Below are 21121 nucleotides of genomic sequence, written 5' to 3'. Positions count from 1 at the left end.
ACATGCCCATAGCTCAAACAGCAAGGGGTTAATGTTTGTTGTATATCTGACACAAATATATGTGTGCAACAGGTTCCAGAGAGTGGTATATCTGTAAGAGGGCAAAGTACTTACCCTGTCTTGTCTGTTTGCAGATACTCTCCTAGGGAAGTTATATTACTGGACGTATGGGTGAAATAATGATATAAGATACATTATATATTTTTTATATGTTTGATTTAATTTTTAAGTTTAATATCCCTTTAAATACTCTTTTTAATGAACACATAGTAAAATGGAAGAGAGAGCTTTTGCATATCTAAACTAATGCACAAACCAACTCTATTAAACATCCATTTTTCTCTCAACTCATTTTTAATAATTTAATATCTTAGAAAAGGCAAAATAAAAGGGGAAACATGAAACATACACACGAGAGAGCCTATTTGAGTAGAATAAAATGAATACAATACAATATAAATGTTTGTCTTTGAGTTGTTAGACTATTAAGCATTTTCTCTTTGTTTATCTCTTCTTTAGGATCTTGGTAAAATATGTGATGGTGAAAAATAAAATGTATAATAATAGTGAAAAGGTTTATGTTACTAATCACTATAGTATTCATTCCTTTTTGGATACCAACAAATATTTTTTTTCTTTCTTTTCTTTTTAACGTTAGAATGCTGAAACATATTTTGGGATTTGTATTTTACACTTTTAACCTTTTGAAAAAGAAAACTATCCTTTAAGAATTAATTTCTTTGGATTTTGATTAATTCTTAACTTACAGCAATTTATAGTTTATCCTAATTGAAAATAAAACTGTCAGTGTATAAAACATGTTTTAAGCTAAAAAAGGTATCATCTTAAAATAAAAAAATAAAAATATTTATATACATAGAAAATAAATACACACATACATTTGAGTGTGTGTGTTATATATTATAGTTGTTAGTCTTTTTGCTAATTAGTAGCCTAGATTGTTTATTTGTAGCACATTTTGTTTTGTAGGTGTTTTCTATATATAGCCCCCCCCCCCCACTTGAAATTTAGTTCCAATCTCTGTAATTTTAGCTCCCCTGCCCTTCACTATATTAAAGGGACACTAAACCCAAATTTGTTCTTTAGTGATACAGATAGAGCATGCAATTTTAAGCAATTTTCTGATTTACTCCTATTATCAATTTGTCTTTGTTCTCTTGCTATCTTTATTTGAAAAATAAGACATCTAAGCTTTTTTATTAGTTCAGAACTCTGGACAGTACTTTTTTATTGGTGGATGAATTTATCCACCAATCAGCAAGAACAACCCAGGTTGTTCACCACAAATGGGCCGGCATCTAAACTTACATTCTTGCATTTCAACTAAAGATACCAAGAGAATGAAGAATATTTGATAATAGGAGTAAATTAGAAAGTTGCTTACAATTTCATGCTCTATCTGAATCACAAAAGAAAAAATTTGGGTTCAGTGTCCCTTTAATGCCATAAAGTAGACACGTAGGAAAAAGGATGTATCTTTTAAAAACAGGAACAATAGCTAGTTCTATGTATAACTCCAGAACCTGACAGTTGAGGATTTAATCTGCACCCCTAGGATAAATAATTACATTTAAAAACAGAATATTGCTAAAAATAAGAAAAGTGTAAAGTTTTTTTTTCCTTTTCTTTATTTTCTGAGAAACAGATATTTCTGGACTGAATAAGTTATGTTTTGTCATAACGCTTGTTTCCCTGTTATGCTGGAGAGTAACGTAATCTGTGCACTGACAAGCATTTCCATTTCATTTTATTATGAGGTTAAAAAGATTTAACTTAATCCTTTCAGGCAAAATTATTATATGTTTAATCACTATTATTATTGGGAATATATATATATATATATATATATATATATATAGATACATATATAAATATATCATAACAAAATAATTTATGCATATTGAGCAAGTAAAGTATGTGAAATATGTGTTGATTTTTAAAAAAAATCATGTATACAATGAGTTTCAGAAGTTGTTGTTATGTAACTGATTAAACAGAGCATCTAAATGATTTTACCCAGTGTAAATGAAGTAATTGTTACAATCCAAAGCTAATCGTGTTACACAAAAAATGTAATCACGGTTTCGGTCTGTGTACTGTTCTGTATGTACTGAATTTATGGTATAGACTAGAGTCATAAACAGATTTAGTAAATATTTTTTATCAGAATAAGAATAGTACCCAAATTGGAATAAGTGAAGAAGAAATATAATAAATATACAGAAATATAAAAGAACAGACCACTGCTGCCAGTGCTGTAGGTATCTAATGATGTATGTTTAATTTGAGCAGACACATACATATATACAGTATATAGGGTAAGATGTCTGTCTGTTTAAGCTGCAGACCATGACCTGTTTCCATTAATTGTCTGTTTGTAACATTCCTCCTTTCTCTTCTGCTGCACTTATTTTTAGCATTATTTAGAAACGCTGTTTTTTCTTTCACCTGATGGAGTCTTCGAAAATATTTGCACTGGGGGGGTCTCTGCTGGCTGATGCCGGTATTGCATGTGTCCCCTTGCTTCTGTCAAGGACAGACACTGCTGAGATGTATAGTGTCTCGCACAGTGACACAAGGTGGTACTTGTGACACTGTTAGAATAACACAGGGCGTCAGAGCACCCAGAACTAGGCAAAGCTCCAATCTGATTCCTCCTTACAAGGTATAATGCGTGTTCTTAACCCACACACAAGAACATTAATCTCTCAGAGCGCTAGCAGCATCTGTGTTATGTCATTTAAACATCTAACTGCTCCAGAGGACTTTCACAATGCATAGAAATGTCCTTTTTATGGGAGATCGCAGCAGAATGAACCTGTTATAATCCCTTAAGAATTGAAATGCAGAATATTCCTGCATCTCAGATCCTTTCACCTCACTATGTCGTACAACAGTACACTCACACACACTCAATCAATCATTTGTTGACATACATGTGCACACACACATACACACTCATATGTAGACACACACACTCACACAGTCACTCATTTGTAGGCACACAGTTACACACACACTTACACTCACTCATATGTAGACACTCAGGTATATACACACACTCTCACACTCATGTAGTCACACATGTACAAAGACACGGTCACGCATATGTAGACACAGATATACACATACACACATTCACTCCATATGTTGACACAAAGATATTCACACACACACTCACACACTCATGTAGACACACACTCACACTTATATGGAGACACACACATACTCTCTCTCTCTCTCTCTCTCTTTCTCTCTCTGTGATTAAACAATACAATTTGTTGCTGTGTATTTTTATTTAAATAATTTATTCTTTTTCAACAATTTTGAAATTACGATTTTTTGTGAGCTCTATTATAATGTATGCTTCGCCTTCACAAACTTAAAAGCAGGGAACACCCCCTTTTCGAGACACCCTCTCAAGGTAAAAACTGCGTTTATAGAATTGGGACAGGGGCTTGTGATATTTCTTATAGACTCTCAGAAGCCTCGAGAGCTTTATAGAATTAGGCCCCTTTGCTCTCTCTCTTCCCTTTTGTTTAATTGACCTCTTCCAATCTCTACTTCTTTTTTTCTTACTCCCCTTTTCTCACTTCACTTTCCCTGACATCTTACTCCCTATTGATCTCTTGCTTGTTTCTCCCCATCTATCTTCCCTTCTTTGTATTTCACTTGTGTCCCCATCTTACATTCTCTCCCCATCTATCCCTTTCCCTTCTCTCTCTCTCTCTTACATTCTCTCACTCTCTCCCCATCAATCCCCTTCTCTCTCTCTCTCTTACATTCTCTCTCTCCCCATCTATCCCTTTCCCTTCTCTCTCTCTCTCTCTCTTACATTCTCTCTCTCCCCATCTATCCCTTTCCCTTCTCTCTCTCTCTCTCTCTCTCTTACATTCTCTCACTCTCTCTCCCCATCAATCCCCTTCTCTCTCTCTCTCTCTCTCTCTCTCTCTCTCTCTTACATTCTCTCACTCTCTCCCCATCAATCCCCTTCTCTCTCTCTCTCTCTCTCTCTCTCTCTCTCTCTTACATTCTCTCACTCTCTCCCCATCAATCACCTCTCTCTCTCTCTCTCTCTTACATTCTCTCACTCTCTCCTCATCTATCCCCTTCTCTCTCTCTCTCTTACATTCTCTCTCTCCCCATCTATCCCTTTCCCTTCTCTCTCTCTTACATTTTCTCTCTCTCCCCAGCTATCCCTTTCCCTTCTCTCGATCTCTCTTTCTTACATTCTCTCACTCTCTCTCTCTCTCTCTCTCTCTCTCTCTCTCTCTCTCTCTCTCTCTCTCTCTCTCTCTCTCTCTCTCTCTCACACATTCTCTCTCTCTTACATTCTCTCACTCTCTCCCCATCTATCCCCTTCCCTTCTCTCTCTCACTCTCTCTCTCTCTCTTACATTCTCTCTCTCCCCATCTATCCCTTTCCCTTCTCTCTCTTTCTCTCTTGCATTCTCTCACTCTCTCCTCATCTACCCCTTTCTCTTCTCTCTCTCTCTTCTCTCTCTCTCTCTCTCTCTTACATTTTCTCACTCTCTCCCCATCTATCCCTTTCTCTTCTCTTCTCTCTCTCTTACATTTTCTCACTCTCTCGCCATATATCCCTTTCTCTTCTCTTCTCTCTCTCTCTCTTACATTTTCTCACTCTCTCCCCATCTATCCCTTTCTCTTCTCTTCTCTTCTCTCTTACATTTTCTCACTCTCTCCCCATCTATCTCTTTCTCTTCTCTCTCTCTTACTTTCTCTCACTCTCTCCTCATCTATCCCTTTCCCTTCTCTCTCTCTTACATTCTCTCACTCTCTCCTCATCTATCTCTTTCCCTTCTCTCTGTCTCTTACATTCTCTCACTCTCTTACATTCTCTCACTCTCTCCCCATCTATCCCTTTCTCCTCTCTCTCTCTCTCTCTCTCTCTCTCTCTCACATTCTCTCACTCTCTCCCCATCTATCCCTTTCCCTTCTCTCTGTCTCTTACATTCTCTCACTCTCTCCTCATCTATCCCTTTCTCTTCTCTTTCTCTCTCTCTCTCTCTCTCACATTCTCTCACTCTCTCATCATCTATCCCTTTCCCTTCTCTCTCGCTCTCTCTCTCTCTCTCTCTCTTTCTTACATTCTCTCACTCTCTCCTCATCTATCCTTTCTCCTTTCTCTCTCTCTCTCTCTCTTTCATTCTGTCACTCTCTCCCGATCTATCCCTTTCCCTTCTCTCTCTCTCTCTTTCTTACATTCTCTCACTCTCTCCTCATCTATCCTTTCTCTCTCTCTTACATTCTCTCACTCTCTCCCGATCTATCCCTTTCCCTTCTCTCTCTCTTTCTCTCTTACATTCTCTCACTCTCTCCTCATCTATCCCTTTCCCTTCTCTCTCTCTCTCTCTCTCTCTCTCTCTCTCTCTCTCTTTCTCTCTCTCTTTCTCTCTCTCTTTCTCTCTCTCTCTCTCTCTCTCTCTCTCTCTCACACACACACACACATTCTCTCACTCTCTCCTCATCTATCCCTTTCCCTTCTCTCTCTCTCTCTCTCTCTCTCTCTCTCTCTCTCTCTCTCTCTCTCTCTCTCTCTCTCTCTCTCTCTCACACACACACACACACACACACACACACACACACACACACACACATTCTCTCACTCTCTCCCCATCTATCCCTTTCCCTTCTCTCTCTCTCTTACTTTCTCTCTCTCCCCCCATCTATCCCTTTCCCTTCTCTCTCTCTCTCTCTCTTACATTCTCTCTCTCCCCCCATCTATCCCTTTCCCTTTTCTCTCTTTCTCTCTTACATTATCTCACTCTCTCACCATCTATCCCTTTCCCTTCTCTCTCTTTTTCTCTTACATTATCTCACTCTCTTACCATCTATCCCTTTCCCTTCTCTCTCTCTTACATTCTCTCACTCTCTCCCTATCTATCCCTTTCCCTTCTCTCTCTCTCTTACATTCTCTCACTCTCTCCCCATCTATCCCTTTCCCTTCTCTCTCTCTCTCTCTCTCTCTCTCTCTCTCTCTCTCTCTCTTACATTCTCTCACTTTCTCCTCATCTATCTCTTTCCCTTATCTCTCTCTCTTACATTCTCTCACTCTCTCCTCATCTATCCCTTTCCCTTCTCTCTCTTTCTCTCTTACATTCTCTCACTCTCTCCTCATCTATCCCTTAATTTTCTCTCTCTTGCATTCTCTCACTCTCTCCCCATCTATCCCTTTCCCTTCTCTCTCTCTCTCTTACATTCTCTCACTCTCTCCTCATCTATCCCTTTCCCTTCTCTCTCTTTCTCTCTTACATTCTCTCACTCTCTCCTCATCTATCCCTTAATTTTCTCTCTCTTGCATTCTCTCACTCTCTCCCCATCTATCCCTTTCCCTTCTCTCTCTCTCTCTTACATTCTCTCACTCTCTCCCCATCTATCCCTTTCTTTTCTCTCTCTTGCATTCTCTCAGTCTCTCCCAATCTATCCCTTTCCTTTCTCTCACTTCCCTTTTTCTCTTTATCTCATCTCATTCTCCTCATCTGTGTGTTCCTTTCTCTAACATTATCCTCTCCCCAGCTCCCGCTCTGCCGCTGTCTCTCCCATATATATCTCCCCTCACCACCTTGTCTCTCTCTTTCACATCTCTGTTTTTTCTTGTTTCTTCATCTCTATCTCTTCACTTCGCGCTCTTCCCACCCTGTTTCTCTTTCTTTTTTTACTCTCTTCTCAATCTCTATAACTTCCCTGCTTTTGTACTTATACCCCATCTCTCTGTCTTCCATCTCAATTCTCTGTGTCTAATATACCTCCTCTTATTTTTTAGTCTCAGTTCTCTCTTTCATTTCAATATATATTGAAACATTCCCCCCTCTTTTTGTCCTACCTCTTGCCCCGTTCTTCCCTTTTCTCTCCATTTCTTGTGGCTTTCTCACTTTCTCTCTTTCTGTTCCCTGTTCTTTTCATAGCTTTCCCTGTCTCTCTCGTTTTCTCTGTTTTATTTATTCTCTGTCCCCTTTTTTCCCTATTGAAATGTTTTCCTGTCCTAATTCTCCAGTGCATTTGCTGCAGTGCTTAATGTAAATGTGCCCATGTTCGCTTAGCCACATTAAACAGAGCAACAAGTCTTTATTGTGTAATAAAGCATCTCATACATTGTCTCCAACTCTTAAAGGCACTTTACCAACCGCTAAATGCGCCTGAGCCAGCTAGCAAAGTCCGGGAGTATTAATGTAGTGCACAGAGAGCACCCATTTCTGGGATATACAATTACGTCATCTCAGTCTGCTACAGTGTGTTAGACTGAAGCTTTCTGTAGCTGAGATATAATATCCATATTCAGCAGACAGGGCCGTCTTTAACACATGGCAAAAGGGGCAGCTGCCCAAGGCCCAGTCTTTGTTGTGGGGCCCAAGAGTCCTAAAAAAAAAAAAAATCCTTTTTTTTTTTTTTTTTGGTTCATGCCAGACAGCTGAAGTCAGTCCTAACACACACAGTCAGTCCTAATACTGTCACAGTCAAAAATTCTCTGCTTATATTAATTTGTGAGAAACTGTGCCAGACCGTGCCGGTGTCATGTGACATGCCAAGCTAGTGCCATGTGCTGTTTTAGATGTGCACTGTGCAGCACTGAATGCTAAGCCCTAACTCGGCATTCAGCCAATCCCACTGCATCAGAAAAGGTCCTGCTGGGGTTACCTTTGTTACCAGGTAACTGCTCTGGTGGTGGGGATTGTTCAGGGTAGGGCTGGTTGTAGGCGCATGCAGTAGAAAGCTGGAGCGGAAGGCACGTGAGGATTTGAACATCTGTGCAGCTGCAGGCACTGCTCTCTTCAGTCTTGAGACTATGTGACTCGCCTCACACTGTATCCATGCAGTCTTGGACAGACAACATCCAGTCTGCTTGTCCCCTTAGCCCAGCTCTTTCTGCTGTGGCCCTCAGATCAACTAACTGAAGTTTGTTAGGGGAACAGTGCTTTGTAGAAAGGTGTCAGTGGGAAGAATAAGTGCACACATGCCCCTCCCCCATGCAGCATTGTCTAGTGCAGGGTGAGAGGGAAGTGACATGTGCTTCTGTAGCTGATGTAGTGTCAAGCTGATACTTCACACATTAAGGTAAGTTTTATTTTTATAGATTTTTTTCTCTCTGTCTCAGATTTTACAGCTTCCCATAGTACTTGTGCTGTTACCGTCAGTAAACTTATATTTGTCTGTACCTCCATGCTTCCTCCTCAGTCTTTACCTTGCTCCTGTTGGCTGCCCTAAATCTCTTTAACCAGCCCTAAATCTATTAAACCAGCTAACCTCACACCAGAATCACATTGAAAAGCATCAGCTTGATTGATTAGATGATCCATAGCTGATCTTGTTCTCCCCAAATGTCAGGATTCCCCCTTACAGGTCAGACACACCTCAGTATACTGCACAGTGCACACCTACTTTTGTATTTTTAATATTGGATTATATAGAGTGTGTACATACATTTGTGTGTGCTCTGTAGTGTGTGTTTGTGTGTACATGTGTATGCTCTGGAGAGTGTGTGTTTGTGTGTACATGTGTATGCTCTGGTGAGTGTGTGTTTGTGTGTACATGTATATGTGTATGCTCTGAAGAGTGTGTGTTTGTGTGTACATGTATATGTGTATGCTCAGGAGAGTGTGTGTACATGTATATGTGTATGCTCAGGAGAGTGTGTGTTTGTGTGTTCATGTGTATGCTCTGGTGAGTGTGTGTTTGTGTGTACATGTGTATGGGTTAGGGGAGTTTGTTATGTTAGGCATTCCCTTGGTATTCATGAAAGTGGTAATTTTGCTGTACAGTGGCTGTCTAAACAATAAATATGTAGTGAATGTCCCAAAACTGGTGAGATGCTTTTAGGGGGGCCCAAAATAAATTCTTGCACCGGGGCCCTGTAAACATTAGGTCCGCCACTGTTTTTTACTATGCGATGCCGTGCATTGCATTAAATATTTATGTACTTAAAAAATATATATATATATAAAATAAATTAAAAACCAACATTTAATTAATTAATTAGTAAATATATTAAATTAATCCACAGTGGAGGAATTTATATATTTATTTACTTATTAGTAATGCTTAGGTCCAGTTTCACATATTGCAATTTATTTCATTTTTTTTTTTTTTTAAATGATTAGCCCAACAGTGAATGATCCACTGCTGGGCTAATCATTTTTTAAAAAAATATAAAATAAATTGATTTAGTTGTTTTTGGGATGTTGTGGTGGAGAGCGAAATTTCATTGGGGGGTGGGGGGTAGGGGGAAGAAAATGTTTGCCCAGGGTCCAGTCAATATTAAAGACTGCCCTGGCAGCAGAATGGTTTAGGCTGTACCTGCTTAAATAATAGAGAATGGTTTTGATTGCAGGTCAGCATGTGTGAAGAGGGATGGTATTATCTCTGAGCTAAGAGGAAAGCTTGTACAATCACCATCATTAGCAAGCAACTCCTCTCTCTCATTTTTATATATATATATTCTTCATCAATTTAAAAATAAAATTGTGTTTTAGGAGCTTTGAGGCTTATAAATGTTTTGCATGTAAGGAATTAGCAGATATATACAGTTTAATTTAAAAATCTATTTATTTATACAGGTTTATACTGTGTGTAAAACCCACATTAGTTGTAACAAACATTTAGATTGTGGGATATTATTTTGTAGTCATTGTATTTTGTTGCATACATTGTGCACTGTTTAAATGATCTTGGATAAGACTTAAATAAAGTCTTTACCTGGTCATTCCAAGTCCTTGAAGTTCTTTCTTGTTGAGCACACGGACACTGTAAAAAATATTCAAACAGTAAATCTATATTTGTTGTGATAAACCCAGAGGAGTCTGTAGAATGTTTGATTATTCAGGGTCAAGTGTTCTGCTATACTACAGGGAGTGTGCAAATAAACCTGGCTGTTTGATGTGTTTGTTTCTCTTGTTCTTATTTTCTGATGCCAGAGGGGATTTTATGTATGAGCAAAGCCCTTGGTGTCGTGCCCCCTCCTCTTACTCTTTCTCAGCGCAGCGTTTCCACACACTCCCTAGTTGTGGCCCCCACAGGCCGGGTGACTGTATGTTGATATGAGCAGAGGCCAGCGCTATGAAGTGTTAGATTTCCTGTTCGTTTTCTCTTGGGACACTTTATGTAATCTTACACTGTTGCAAAAGAGAGTCCAGGAACAGCTTTACACGCAGGTTACATGCGCACAGCCTGCAGTGTACAGCGGGTGAATCCTCCTGTATTTACACCAGAGACTGGGTGTCAATATAAGGGCAGGGACAATGACTCCGGATTAGTTTTAATAAACTTGTGATTGTTAAATAGACTGGGAAATAAATCCTGTGCTATTTACCATTATACCGTACTATAAGAAACAGTGTCATGCAGAAATTAACCCTTCCATGAACGTATGGCTTTACATGTACTACAGACACCTCTTGTATCTTGCTGGTCTGATCAGAGCTAAAATGTTCCTTAAAGGGACATTAAACACTAAATACATGCTAGATAGAATGATACATTCAAAGAAAAGATTAGTCCATGACTAACATGTAGAAGTATTTTTTTTAAAGTTTCATTAGTTGTTTAAAAAGTGACAAAATAAGTATAAAGTTTTAGTGTCTATAAAACACTGGGAGCTGCCATGTTGTAACTTGTGCTACCTTCTCTGCTGTGGCCAATTAGGGACAGTTATAAATAGGTCACTAGAGTGTGCAGACCAATGGTTGTGCTGGATTTAACAGTGTTCTGCACTTCCATTTCTAACAGGAACTGAAAAGCTCACAATTTCAGAATGGAATTACAGGCAAAGAGGACAAAATAAATAATGAAAGTATATTGCAGAGTTGTTTTATATATACAATTTATCATTTTATATCACCATCTCAAAGTGTTTAATGTCCCTTTAATGTCTTAAAGTGATGGTAAACTCGGATGATGTTGAATATAATATTAAGATCCCTCAATATAGCATTAAGAAAACCGCATATAAAATTAAATAATTTCATACTTACTTTCATTATATTTATATGGTTTTCTAAATGTGTATTATCGTGTCTAAGCTCCGCCCATCTAACTTCTATAGCAAAATGAAAGTGACGTGTATTGCGGTCCCACCCGCTAAATACGTTGTAGCCTCTGCTCGATCCCGACACGACTCCTAAAAAGCGCAAGCGCAGTTTGTTACATGACGTATAGCAAGTAAACATTTAGTCATGACATCCAATGTTTACTTGCTATACGTAAAAAAAAGAGATAACAGCGAGTCTGAGAGCTATCGTTATGCCATACAAAGACATCTGAGAGCTATCGTTATGCCATACAAAGACATATTTTGAAAATATTACGTGTGGAAAGTGTGAATGAGCGCATGCGTTACCAACACATGAACGCGCAAATTCGCCAGCCGATTTAAAGGCTCCTGATTGGATTGGCAAACTGCGTGAATAATGCTATATTGCGCATGCGTAAAGCTGGTTGCATTGAAGTAAGCCTGGCGGGCGACAGGCTTACTGATTTGTCTAAAAATATAAACAAGCAATATGACGTCACAGTGGGCTGGAATTGAAACGGATCAGAAGGACTTATAATAAAAAGAATTGTAAGTTATTTTTAATATATTGTATTATATTAAATTAAGTGTATATAATTAATGTGATCCAACAAGACTATTCCTGTAAACGAATAATATGGAGTTTACCATCCCTTTAATATCTAGAGAAACTAATCAATTGTAACAATAATTGAATGGGACATATCTGCATGCATGTTCTCCAGTAGTTATACCTTTTCTAACACTGTGCAGATGGTAGCATTTAGTTACTAGAGATAATCATACAGTAATAAAATATAATAACATAACGATAATTATTTGGTAGAAAATAAAAAACAAGCAATAACAGCGGCCATATATTGGTGTAGCGAATCTACAATATTGATAGTCTTAGGGACCGATGTTCTAAAAGGTTTCTGGGCTGGTGAGATTCAATAACAATTCTCGCAAGTACTTCAACTTCCCTGGTGGAATGAGCTAAAGCCTTTTTTTACCCTAAAAACAGGGCGTCTCGCTAAAGGGTGTATACTGCATTTTTGTATGGGAAGGAGATGCATATATAACAAACGTGCACAATGAAAATCATAGTTTTAAAAATCATTCAAAATGAATAATTGAACCATTCACACAAAAAAACACAGGAAAAAATGGTATTGTTGAAGTGCATCAAAAATGGTAACACATTTTTGGTAAAATGGGCTGAAAATGGGCAGTCCATGGGCGTGTATGAAATTGTCTCTTAAATCCCAGCATAATTATTAAAACATTTCCGCTCTACAGATCTCACTGTTTTTTTTCTAGCAACTTAAAGATGGCAAGCTTTTATCAAAATACTCAAAACACTAATTACTCTGAAAGCAAATCCTATGCATACGAAAATAACTGTGAGTTTAAGGTACAGTGCACTGAAAGCAGCATCATTTGATTTGTATTAGGCATATTATAAAAATTTAAACATACGCTGGTTTCTTCCTGTGTACTATGTTCTCCATTGCAAACGTTTACATAGCAGAGCGCTCTAATTATTTATATGGGAGACACCTCACCACTTGCTGGGGCAGCCCATTTTCTATAAAAATTGCACCAAGACTGTCCCTGCGAGGCGAAACGTGTTTTTTAATGTTTCTGCTTGCTAACGTTTAATCATAGGGCCCTCTGATTACACCCTTGTCCGACATCACGCATACACTCGTCTGTATTTGTGCCACACCAATGCCCTTCTTAAAGGGACACTCAAGTCAAAATAAACTTTTATGATTCAGAAAGAACATGCAGTTTTAATACACTTTCTAATTTACTTCCATTATCAAATTTTACGCAGACTTTTTATATTCACACTTTCTGGGGAACAAGATCCTACTGAGCATGTGCACAAGCTCACAGGGTATACATATACTAGTCCGTGATTGGCTGATGTTTGTCACATGTTGCAGGGGGTCCGAAAATGGGAGAAAAAATAAATTTGTCAGAAAAAAAAATCTACTGCTTATTTGAAATTCAGAGTAATTCATTGACTTTTAATTATGTACCTGTTAATTATGTAATTCTACTGCATTGAGTGGTCCTTTATTAATCACCATGTCATGAACCTGCCATGAAAACTAAAGGCGTTGAGTAATGGAATGTCTCCACAATTTAGAAATCAATTGAAATAAAATATTTGTTAATGCTTCACCGAGCTATATAGTGCTGTATAGTGTTGTCTGAAACAAATCTACTATTTGATTAGGATCTATGTCTATATTGTACAAATAGACACTGGTAGACAGAGTTTCTGAAAACACAATTATCAGAAGGTGCATGAAGCTGAGATTTCAATATCAGATATTTGAAGAACACTTGTTGGATCACATGAATTTGTGCAGGGAACAGAGTAAACTTTCCAAAATCATTGCATGTCATGATCAAATTCCTCACAAGCAATACAGAACAATTAATGTGGATCATCTGAACCCACATCTTCCAGGTACTTTTCCTTTGTTTTCTTAGTCTTTTATCTACCCAACAAGTTGAATATTACTCAGAGTTTCTCAGTTTCTTTAAAGAATATCTGTGGATCTCTGGGTTGACAATTAAAACAATTGTATTCTTATTGCATCAGCAAAGAAGTAAAGTTTGGGTTTAATATTTTTGCATATTGATCAACAATGTATACTGTATGTGTGCAGAAACTTCATCAATGAGATGTCCTCATTACTGTAAAATCCATCATTTTCTTGATAATATTTTTTTTTCCACCCCAAATATTATAGTCCCTAAGTTACTCTCCATCTCTTTCTCCTTCAGCGAGGGAAGAAAATGTGGCCACTTTCCGTGGCTCAGAGTACCTGTGCTATGACCTATCCCAGAACCCTATCCAGAGCAGCAGTGATGAGATCACCCTGTCCTTCAAAACCAGACAGAGGAACGGACTAATCTTGCACACCGGCAAGTCTGCAGACTACGTCAACTTGGCTCTAAAGGGAGGTGCAGTGTCCCTGGTCATCAATTTGGGCTCGGGAGCATTTGAAGCCATTGTGGAACCAACTAATGACAAGTTTAATGATAATGAATGGCACGATGTCAAGGTCACACGGAACCTGCGCCAGGTAAGGAGTCCAGGTGACATGTTCCTAAAACTCCAGTTGGCAGCTCTTTGAATATAGACGGAAGAACACGAGTTAGAAAATCAAGGATAGAGTGTTGCACAAGCATGGAGCAACAGAGATATTTAGGATTGCTTTACAGTAAAAGGGCATTTTTTTAAAGGGTAAAAATTATAGTCCTTAGAATAAGAAATCTGCTGATGTTTGTGTACCGCTGTTCTTTCTGTATTGCTGTATAATTTGTGATATTTCACTAAATCTCTACATGTTGAGAATATAGGGTTAGGTAGTTCATTAAAATATTAAAAGTTACATATTTTACCAATGTATAGATTTACTGGCCTCAGAAGGACCTGGGGTCAGTGGGATAAGTATTCATATTACCTTTAAAATATAAAAATGGAGTCCTGACTGCTGACTCTGAGCCTACAGTAAACCAGAGGCAAAAGAATACTATAATAAGTTTCATTAAAACCACGTTAAGTGCATTAATGTTAGCAGTTGATATATAGCTCTCCAATAGAGAGAGCCTGTTATTCTCAAATCTTATTTAGCTATTCCCTCTCTAATACTTGTTTTTCCAAAGTTGTTCTTCTCTTATTAATCTCTAAGCCTTGCTGTCAGACTGCACATTTAGCCTCACTTGCTTTGCTTTTTCATGTTTTTTTGGAGCTGAAATGATGCATATTGCTAACGGTTCTGGGTTCCAATCCTCGGTCCAGGTCTGTACCTTTCTTCCCCTATTTGTTTTTGGGTTTACGATTGTCTCAGTATTGAAATCCACCCCAGCCCAAACCAACAGAATCCACAATCGCTCCCACTCCTGATTAAATCAAACTGAACATAATTTGTATAAGGAGCACCTTGTATTGTCTACAATAGCTTTGGTAATTTGAGACATGGAAAATGAGACATTTTTGAGTTGTAGTTTTCAAAGTGATATCATTATCTCAATACAGTGGGAAAAAGTAAAATTACAGATAATTGTACTAAATCTTACAGGCATAGGGGTCACCTATTATTTTTAACTCAAGAAAAACACCAACAGATTTTGTTATGGCATCATTTAAAAATAGCTTTCTTAGCGAAGTTGCCCTAGAGATGGAAAATTATTCTTATTATACACCAAAAGCTTTTTTTTTTGTCTATATAAAATTCAGCATGTATACTAATAAAAATAAAAAAAGCTCAGATGTCAGAAATGCATTGAGATAAATTAGATTTCATCTAAGAGCTGCATATTATGTCTTCCCTTCAAAAAATACAAAGGTTTGGGAATGAAAGGTATTAGGTAATTGCTTATAATTTGTTAGAATGTAATTAGTGCACTAGTCCTTGCTGCCCGATTGGCCCACTGGCTTTTTCCTGCTCATGATCTTTAATAGCAACTCTCGAGTGGGACTTAAGCTATGCCTTTAGTCCCTCTTTTTACAGGCAAGGAACACCAATGCAAAAAAGTACATGCTGCAGAGAATAAGACCATTTTATTTTTAGGAGAAATTGTCCCTTTAATATGGTAATATGAGAAATGCCCAACTTTATACTTTCCCAGACACTTTCGATACCTGATCTTTAACAGAGCCATGCTTGGGTGATTTTTGGTTCCATTTTTAAGCCATTCCAATCCATCTGAAACCCTGCCAATTCAGTTTGTATACCACCAAAATTAAGCTTGTAGCATTTCCAAACCATCAACATTTTATGCTTAGATTAGATAAATAGGATTTAATCTGACCTTCTTTGTGGGCTTTTTGCTTACCTTCCTGGGAACAAGTTATAATTAACCAATTGCTAATGGCTTCACCTTCAAGAAATGGTGTTCTGTTCCTTGGAAAAACTCAGGTATGAATTGGTTTCCAACCTAATTTCTTTCCAGAAAATATGGTATAAAAGGAGAGCTCACTTTTAAATATTATGCATATATTATGTAGTGCAGGTGCATCCTAGAATAAATTATATATAAAACAAGAGAAAGGAAGTAGGCACTTCAAATCAGAAGTCCCTAAAAGTCTAGGAAAAAACAGCACAACTGCACAAAACGCAGAAGTGACCGGATATGCCAAAAATACAAAACACACTTTAATATACTAATAAAGTAACATACACATACTAGGGATCCCTTAGTATCACGTTAATGAAACCGGCTTAAAAAATGTCTGGTACACCAAAGAGAACAAAGGAATAAAGTCAGATCCTCCAGTTACAAATATATGTGACTTTATATGGGTAATCCAAAGTTATTAAGGCAATAAGATGTACAGTGGATAATTCACAGTCCCAAATGTGCCAGAAAGCCAGGAAAGACAGGCATCATCCCCACTCTGAAGGTATGTAACAGACACGCTAGCATAGAAAAGAGGAGCCTTATATACACGTATCAACAGGTATGACCACCATTGAAGCGTCCTCCAATAAAACCAGTCATAGTTTACAGTACCTGTCTCCTTTACCCAAGTGATCCTCCTAACATCGCTGCTGTATTCATGTGCTGCCTTCCGGGGTGATCCTTTACATGGGGGGATCCCATGTAGGTAAAAGCTGCTTAGCCCAGCTCATTGCTAAAGACTAGCAGAAACTCACCCAGACAGCCATCACGCTGTTCCAGTCTTCTTCAGTGGACTTACATAACATGTAATGAGGGTTTGTAAACCAGGCCCTACATTCATACCCCATATCACCTTGAGGGGGAAAGAAATTACATGATGCAAAAGTAAGACTATATATAAATATGAAAAATGTAAATATAAACATACAAAACATAAATTTAAAAAACAAACAAACAAAAAAGACATGCAAAAAGCACATTATAAATGGAATGACTTTGAACATGAGAACCTGGCAAAATGCCATACAATGCACTATATATGGCTGTTTTGATTGATATAAGAACATATTGCTCTATTGGTGTTTCTATCTATCTCTATCTATCTATTTATCTATCTGTCTGTCTATAAAATCTTGTAAAGAACAAATACACAAAACTGATATACATGGCAACATGATAGAATTAACAAGAGGAAAGGGCAAAGGGATTAACTTAAACTAATTATGACATTTTCTGTGATGTGATGACTTATTTCAGGATATCACAACTCATTGGAAATGTAAGTATTGGTGACAGATTTTTGGGTATGTGGCTAAAATTGGAGATGTATTTTTAGTGGTTGGTGCCTGGTGAGACCCCAGGTGTGTGTGCTGGCTGAAGGGAGAGTTCAGTGCAAATGAACACTGAAGTGAGATATTTGGGGAGTATGTTTGAAATAAGGATGGGAGTTGTAGGGAAGATTTTTTTGTAACAAACTAACCCCAAATCATTCATGTAATGTGTCATTGCTACTAACAAAACCTTTCCAAATAATGTACTAACACCCTCTTAACAAATCATCTTTGTTTTTTTATGTTTTATTTTAATTTTGTTTACTTTTTTTCTGTTTGGATTAACAATCCTCCTGTTCACGGTTATTCAATTTCCTTTTTTCCCCACTTTTCCGCAAAGCACTCTGGCATTGGACACGCTATGGTAAACAAACTACATTGTCTGGTAGATATCATTTTTATTTGTCAAACTATATCTCTGGATTTGCGGTGTGTTTTCCTTTTTTCTTCTTTCTTCCTTTTTTTCTTTATTTGCTTTTAAAACCCCTTTTTCATATTCTGTCTCCCTTCATCTAGGAAATAAATAAATAAATATTTTTTGTCTGTGTTTGTTTTTATATATATATATATATATATATATATATATATATATATATATATATTCCATAGATCTCTAGATGTTCACTTTGTGTTATTTGATTTGATTCATTAATTACGCATATTCTGCTGTTGTGTTCCACTAGTAATCCCTCATCACATATATATTTATTTATTTATATATTTACTGTCCTGTCTGATGGTGCCCAAGCCTATGACAGTGCCCTTTATTTTCTGATGTTTCCTTCATCCCTGTTTTCAAGGAGCCACAGTACCTGTGGGTAAATGGTTGGCACCTTTTCTATCAATGTAATTACCATTTCCAAAAGCTCTATCCATCTTACACTTTGCATGGTGTTTGTCTTCATACTTCTAGGAAGTCTTGAGTGCGGACGTTGGCTGGGAATCCTAATCTTTTATTTTGGAGCCGTTTAACGTCGTCCATATTTATTTTATGCATATTTTAAATTTAATGTGCTCTTTATTTACAACCTCCTGGCAATCCCCAATTTTATTGCTTTTTTCGAACTTGGCTGTAGGCACGCCAACCATTCAGAGGCCACAATACCCAAGACATTATTGTCAATGGTAGTTAGGCTCATTACCTTAGGAAAGTGCATAGTGTCTCTTGACTGTTCTATTTATAATTTTTGAATGATTTTTGAAAAGGAGGAGAGATGCACAAGATAACTATGCTGGTTTTAAGGGTTGATTTTTATCCTAATTCTCTAAGTTAAGTGACATATCTGTAGTACTAAAGTTGCCCATGATATAACTAGCTTCTAAATTTCCAGCCAATCAGAACTCCAGGCCTCCCTTTTCCATTTCACGCATTCCCCCCTCTAACAGACTAACACTATACCTGCTCACTCTCATTCACTGTCATTTAGTCTATTTTCATGGGGAATTTGCGTTTCATCTTAAGATGAGGTTACGGGATAGCTATTTCCTTGGCATGGGTGGTGGAGAACCTTCTCCCCTTTTTTGCTACTTGGGATGGGAATTTCTCGTGCAGTGGGGAAGAATGGTTGTTATTTCTGTGTATATATTTAACTTAACTCCTTTAGTGCTGGAGTGGGCATCTGTCCCGGCATTAGAGATGTTAAATGTATAATCTATGTTAATACTAACAAATTTGCTGTGTAAGTTTTGGTGGACTGGTGGTGGGCAGTATAGAAGTGTTGGGTAATCGTATGTGAAGGTCTCATGAATGTTACTGGAGGTATTAACTTTTTGTTTTTAAATGTCTTCACCATTTCACTGCTTGAGAGTCCTGATCTTCTGGCTCTTTGCGCAGGGAAAAGGTTACGGTTACTGTATAACCTCAAACAGAAACCAGGATTTACTTAAGGATTAGTAAATGTGAGCAGCTGAACACGTGAACCCAAATACATGATATAATGTGAATTAAATACAGAACTAATGTTTAACACTTTCAGCGCTGGAGGGGATTAAGACACACAATGCCTAAAAGGGACATAGAAAAGAGACAGAATTAATAAGTAAGAAAAAGTCCTCTTGGATGAAATGAGAAGGTCGCCCATTAAATTATTTATTTATAGGAAAATTGTGGTCTAGATTACAAGTGGCACACTAATGATAGTTCGGGACGTGATAAGCGCTCAACTTGATATTACAAGTCCATGGTAAAACTGACTTACCAGAGAAGGGTTAGCGCAACCTTCATAACGCTAGCACAATCTAAAGGTTCAATGGATATCACAACCGTACTAAGTAGCGCTTGTATTAAATATAGGTTGCGCTTGAGCGAAAGTTGAAATTATTCTAGAATATTTAACTTGACTTAAAGGGACATGAAACCCACATTTTTTCTTTCATGATTTAGAAAGATAATGCATTTTTAAACATCTTTCTAATTTACTTCTATTATCTAATTTGTTTTATTCTCTTGATATTCTTTGCTGAAAAGCATATCTAGATATGCTCAGTAGCTGCTGATTGGTTGCTGCACATAGAAGTCTCATGTGATTGGCTCACACATGTGCATTGCTTTTTCTTCAAATAAGGATATCTACAAAATGAAGCAAAATAAATAATAGAAGTAAATTGTAATGTTTTTTAAATTTGTATGTTCTATCTGAATCATGAAAGAAAGATTTTGGGTTTAGTGGCCCTTTAAGACCTGAAGTAAAGTGTAATGGTTGAAAAAAATTAACAAAACACATCTAAAACATATTAAAATAAAGCTATTAATTATTATTAATAATATATGAGTGTATTTATGTGTTTATATGTGTAAATATGTATATGCACACAAACATACATATAAACACATGTACATTTTTTATTTTAGCCCTACCCAGTCAAATACCTTGAAGTATGCAATATAATTTTTAAACAATATGTTTAAATGTATTTGAAACAAAATATTATATTTTAATCTGATTTGAATAGAACTACTTCACATTCCTATGTTCTTAAAGGGACATAATACTCATATGCTAAATCACTTGAAACTGATGCAGTATAACTGTAAAAATCTGACAGGAAAATATCACCTGAGCATCACTATGTAAAAAAGGAAGATATTTTACCTCACAACTTCCTCAGCTCAGCAGAGTAAGTTGTGTGTAAAAAGTTATACTTCAGCTGCTGCCCAGCTGCAGGTAAAAAAAAATTAAGAAAAATTAAGAAATGAACAGCAGCCAGTCAGCATCAACAGTGCTGAGGTCATGAACTCTTTTACTGTGATCTCATGAGATTTCATAGTAAACTTCTTTAAACTGAATAGGGAAATAAGATGAGTGTGCACTCCCTCACTCTGTCCTGGTACAGACATACTGATTTGCTGCTTAGAAGTCCTTTACAATGGGATGTGGCTACTGAGGAACTTTTGAGGTAAAATATCTTTCTTTTTTACATAGAGATGTTCAGGTGATATTTTCTAGTCAGCTTTTTACAGCTTCATCAAGAATTCAAGCTCAATCCTATTGGCTGATTGGATCAGCCAATAGGATTTTTCCTACCTTAATTCCGATTGGCTGATAGAATTCTATCAGCCAATCGGAATTGAAGGGACGCCATCTTGGATGACGTCACTTAAAGGAACCTTCATTCTTCAGTCGCTGTCGTCAGAAGAGGATGCTCCGCGTTGGATGTCTTGAAGATGGAGCCGCTCTGGATGAAGACTTCTGCCCGTCTGGAGGACCACTTCTGCCGGCTTTGTGGAGGACTTCGGCCCAGTTGGGTGAAGACTTCTCAAGGTAAGGTGATCTTCAAGGGGTTAGTGTAAGGTTTTTTTAAGGGGGCATTGGGTGGGTTTTAGAGTAGGGTTGGTT

At 37.4% G+C, this 21121-nt stretch overlaps 1 protein-coding gene across 1 annotated transcript in view; it reads left to right on the top strand.

Annotated features, from left to right (window-relative positions):
- NRXN3 (neurexin 3) overlaps window positions 1-21121 on the top strand; it is a 1194892-nt gene that overhangs the window by 271253 nt on the left and 902518 nt on the right. The window contains exon 2 of the mRNA XM_053697352.1: window positions 13831-14132. Coding sequence (XP_053553327.1) covers window positions 13831-14132 — 302 coding nt within the window. The remainder of the gene's footprint in view (window positions 1-13830; window positions 14133-21121) is intronic.

The sequence above is a fragment of the Bombina bombina genome, chromosome 1 (assembly GCF_027579735.1).
Source record: "Bombina bombina isolate aBomBom1 chromosome 1, aBomBom1.pri, whole genome shotgun sequence".
NCBI lineage: Eukaryota > Metazoa > Chordata > Amphibia > Anura > Bombinatoridae > Bombina > Bombina bombina.
The sequence above is the reverse complement of the archived record's forward strand: the minus strand, read 5'-3'. Positions and strand labels throughout refer to the sequence as shown.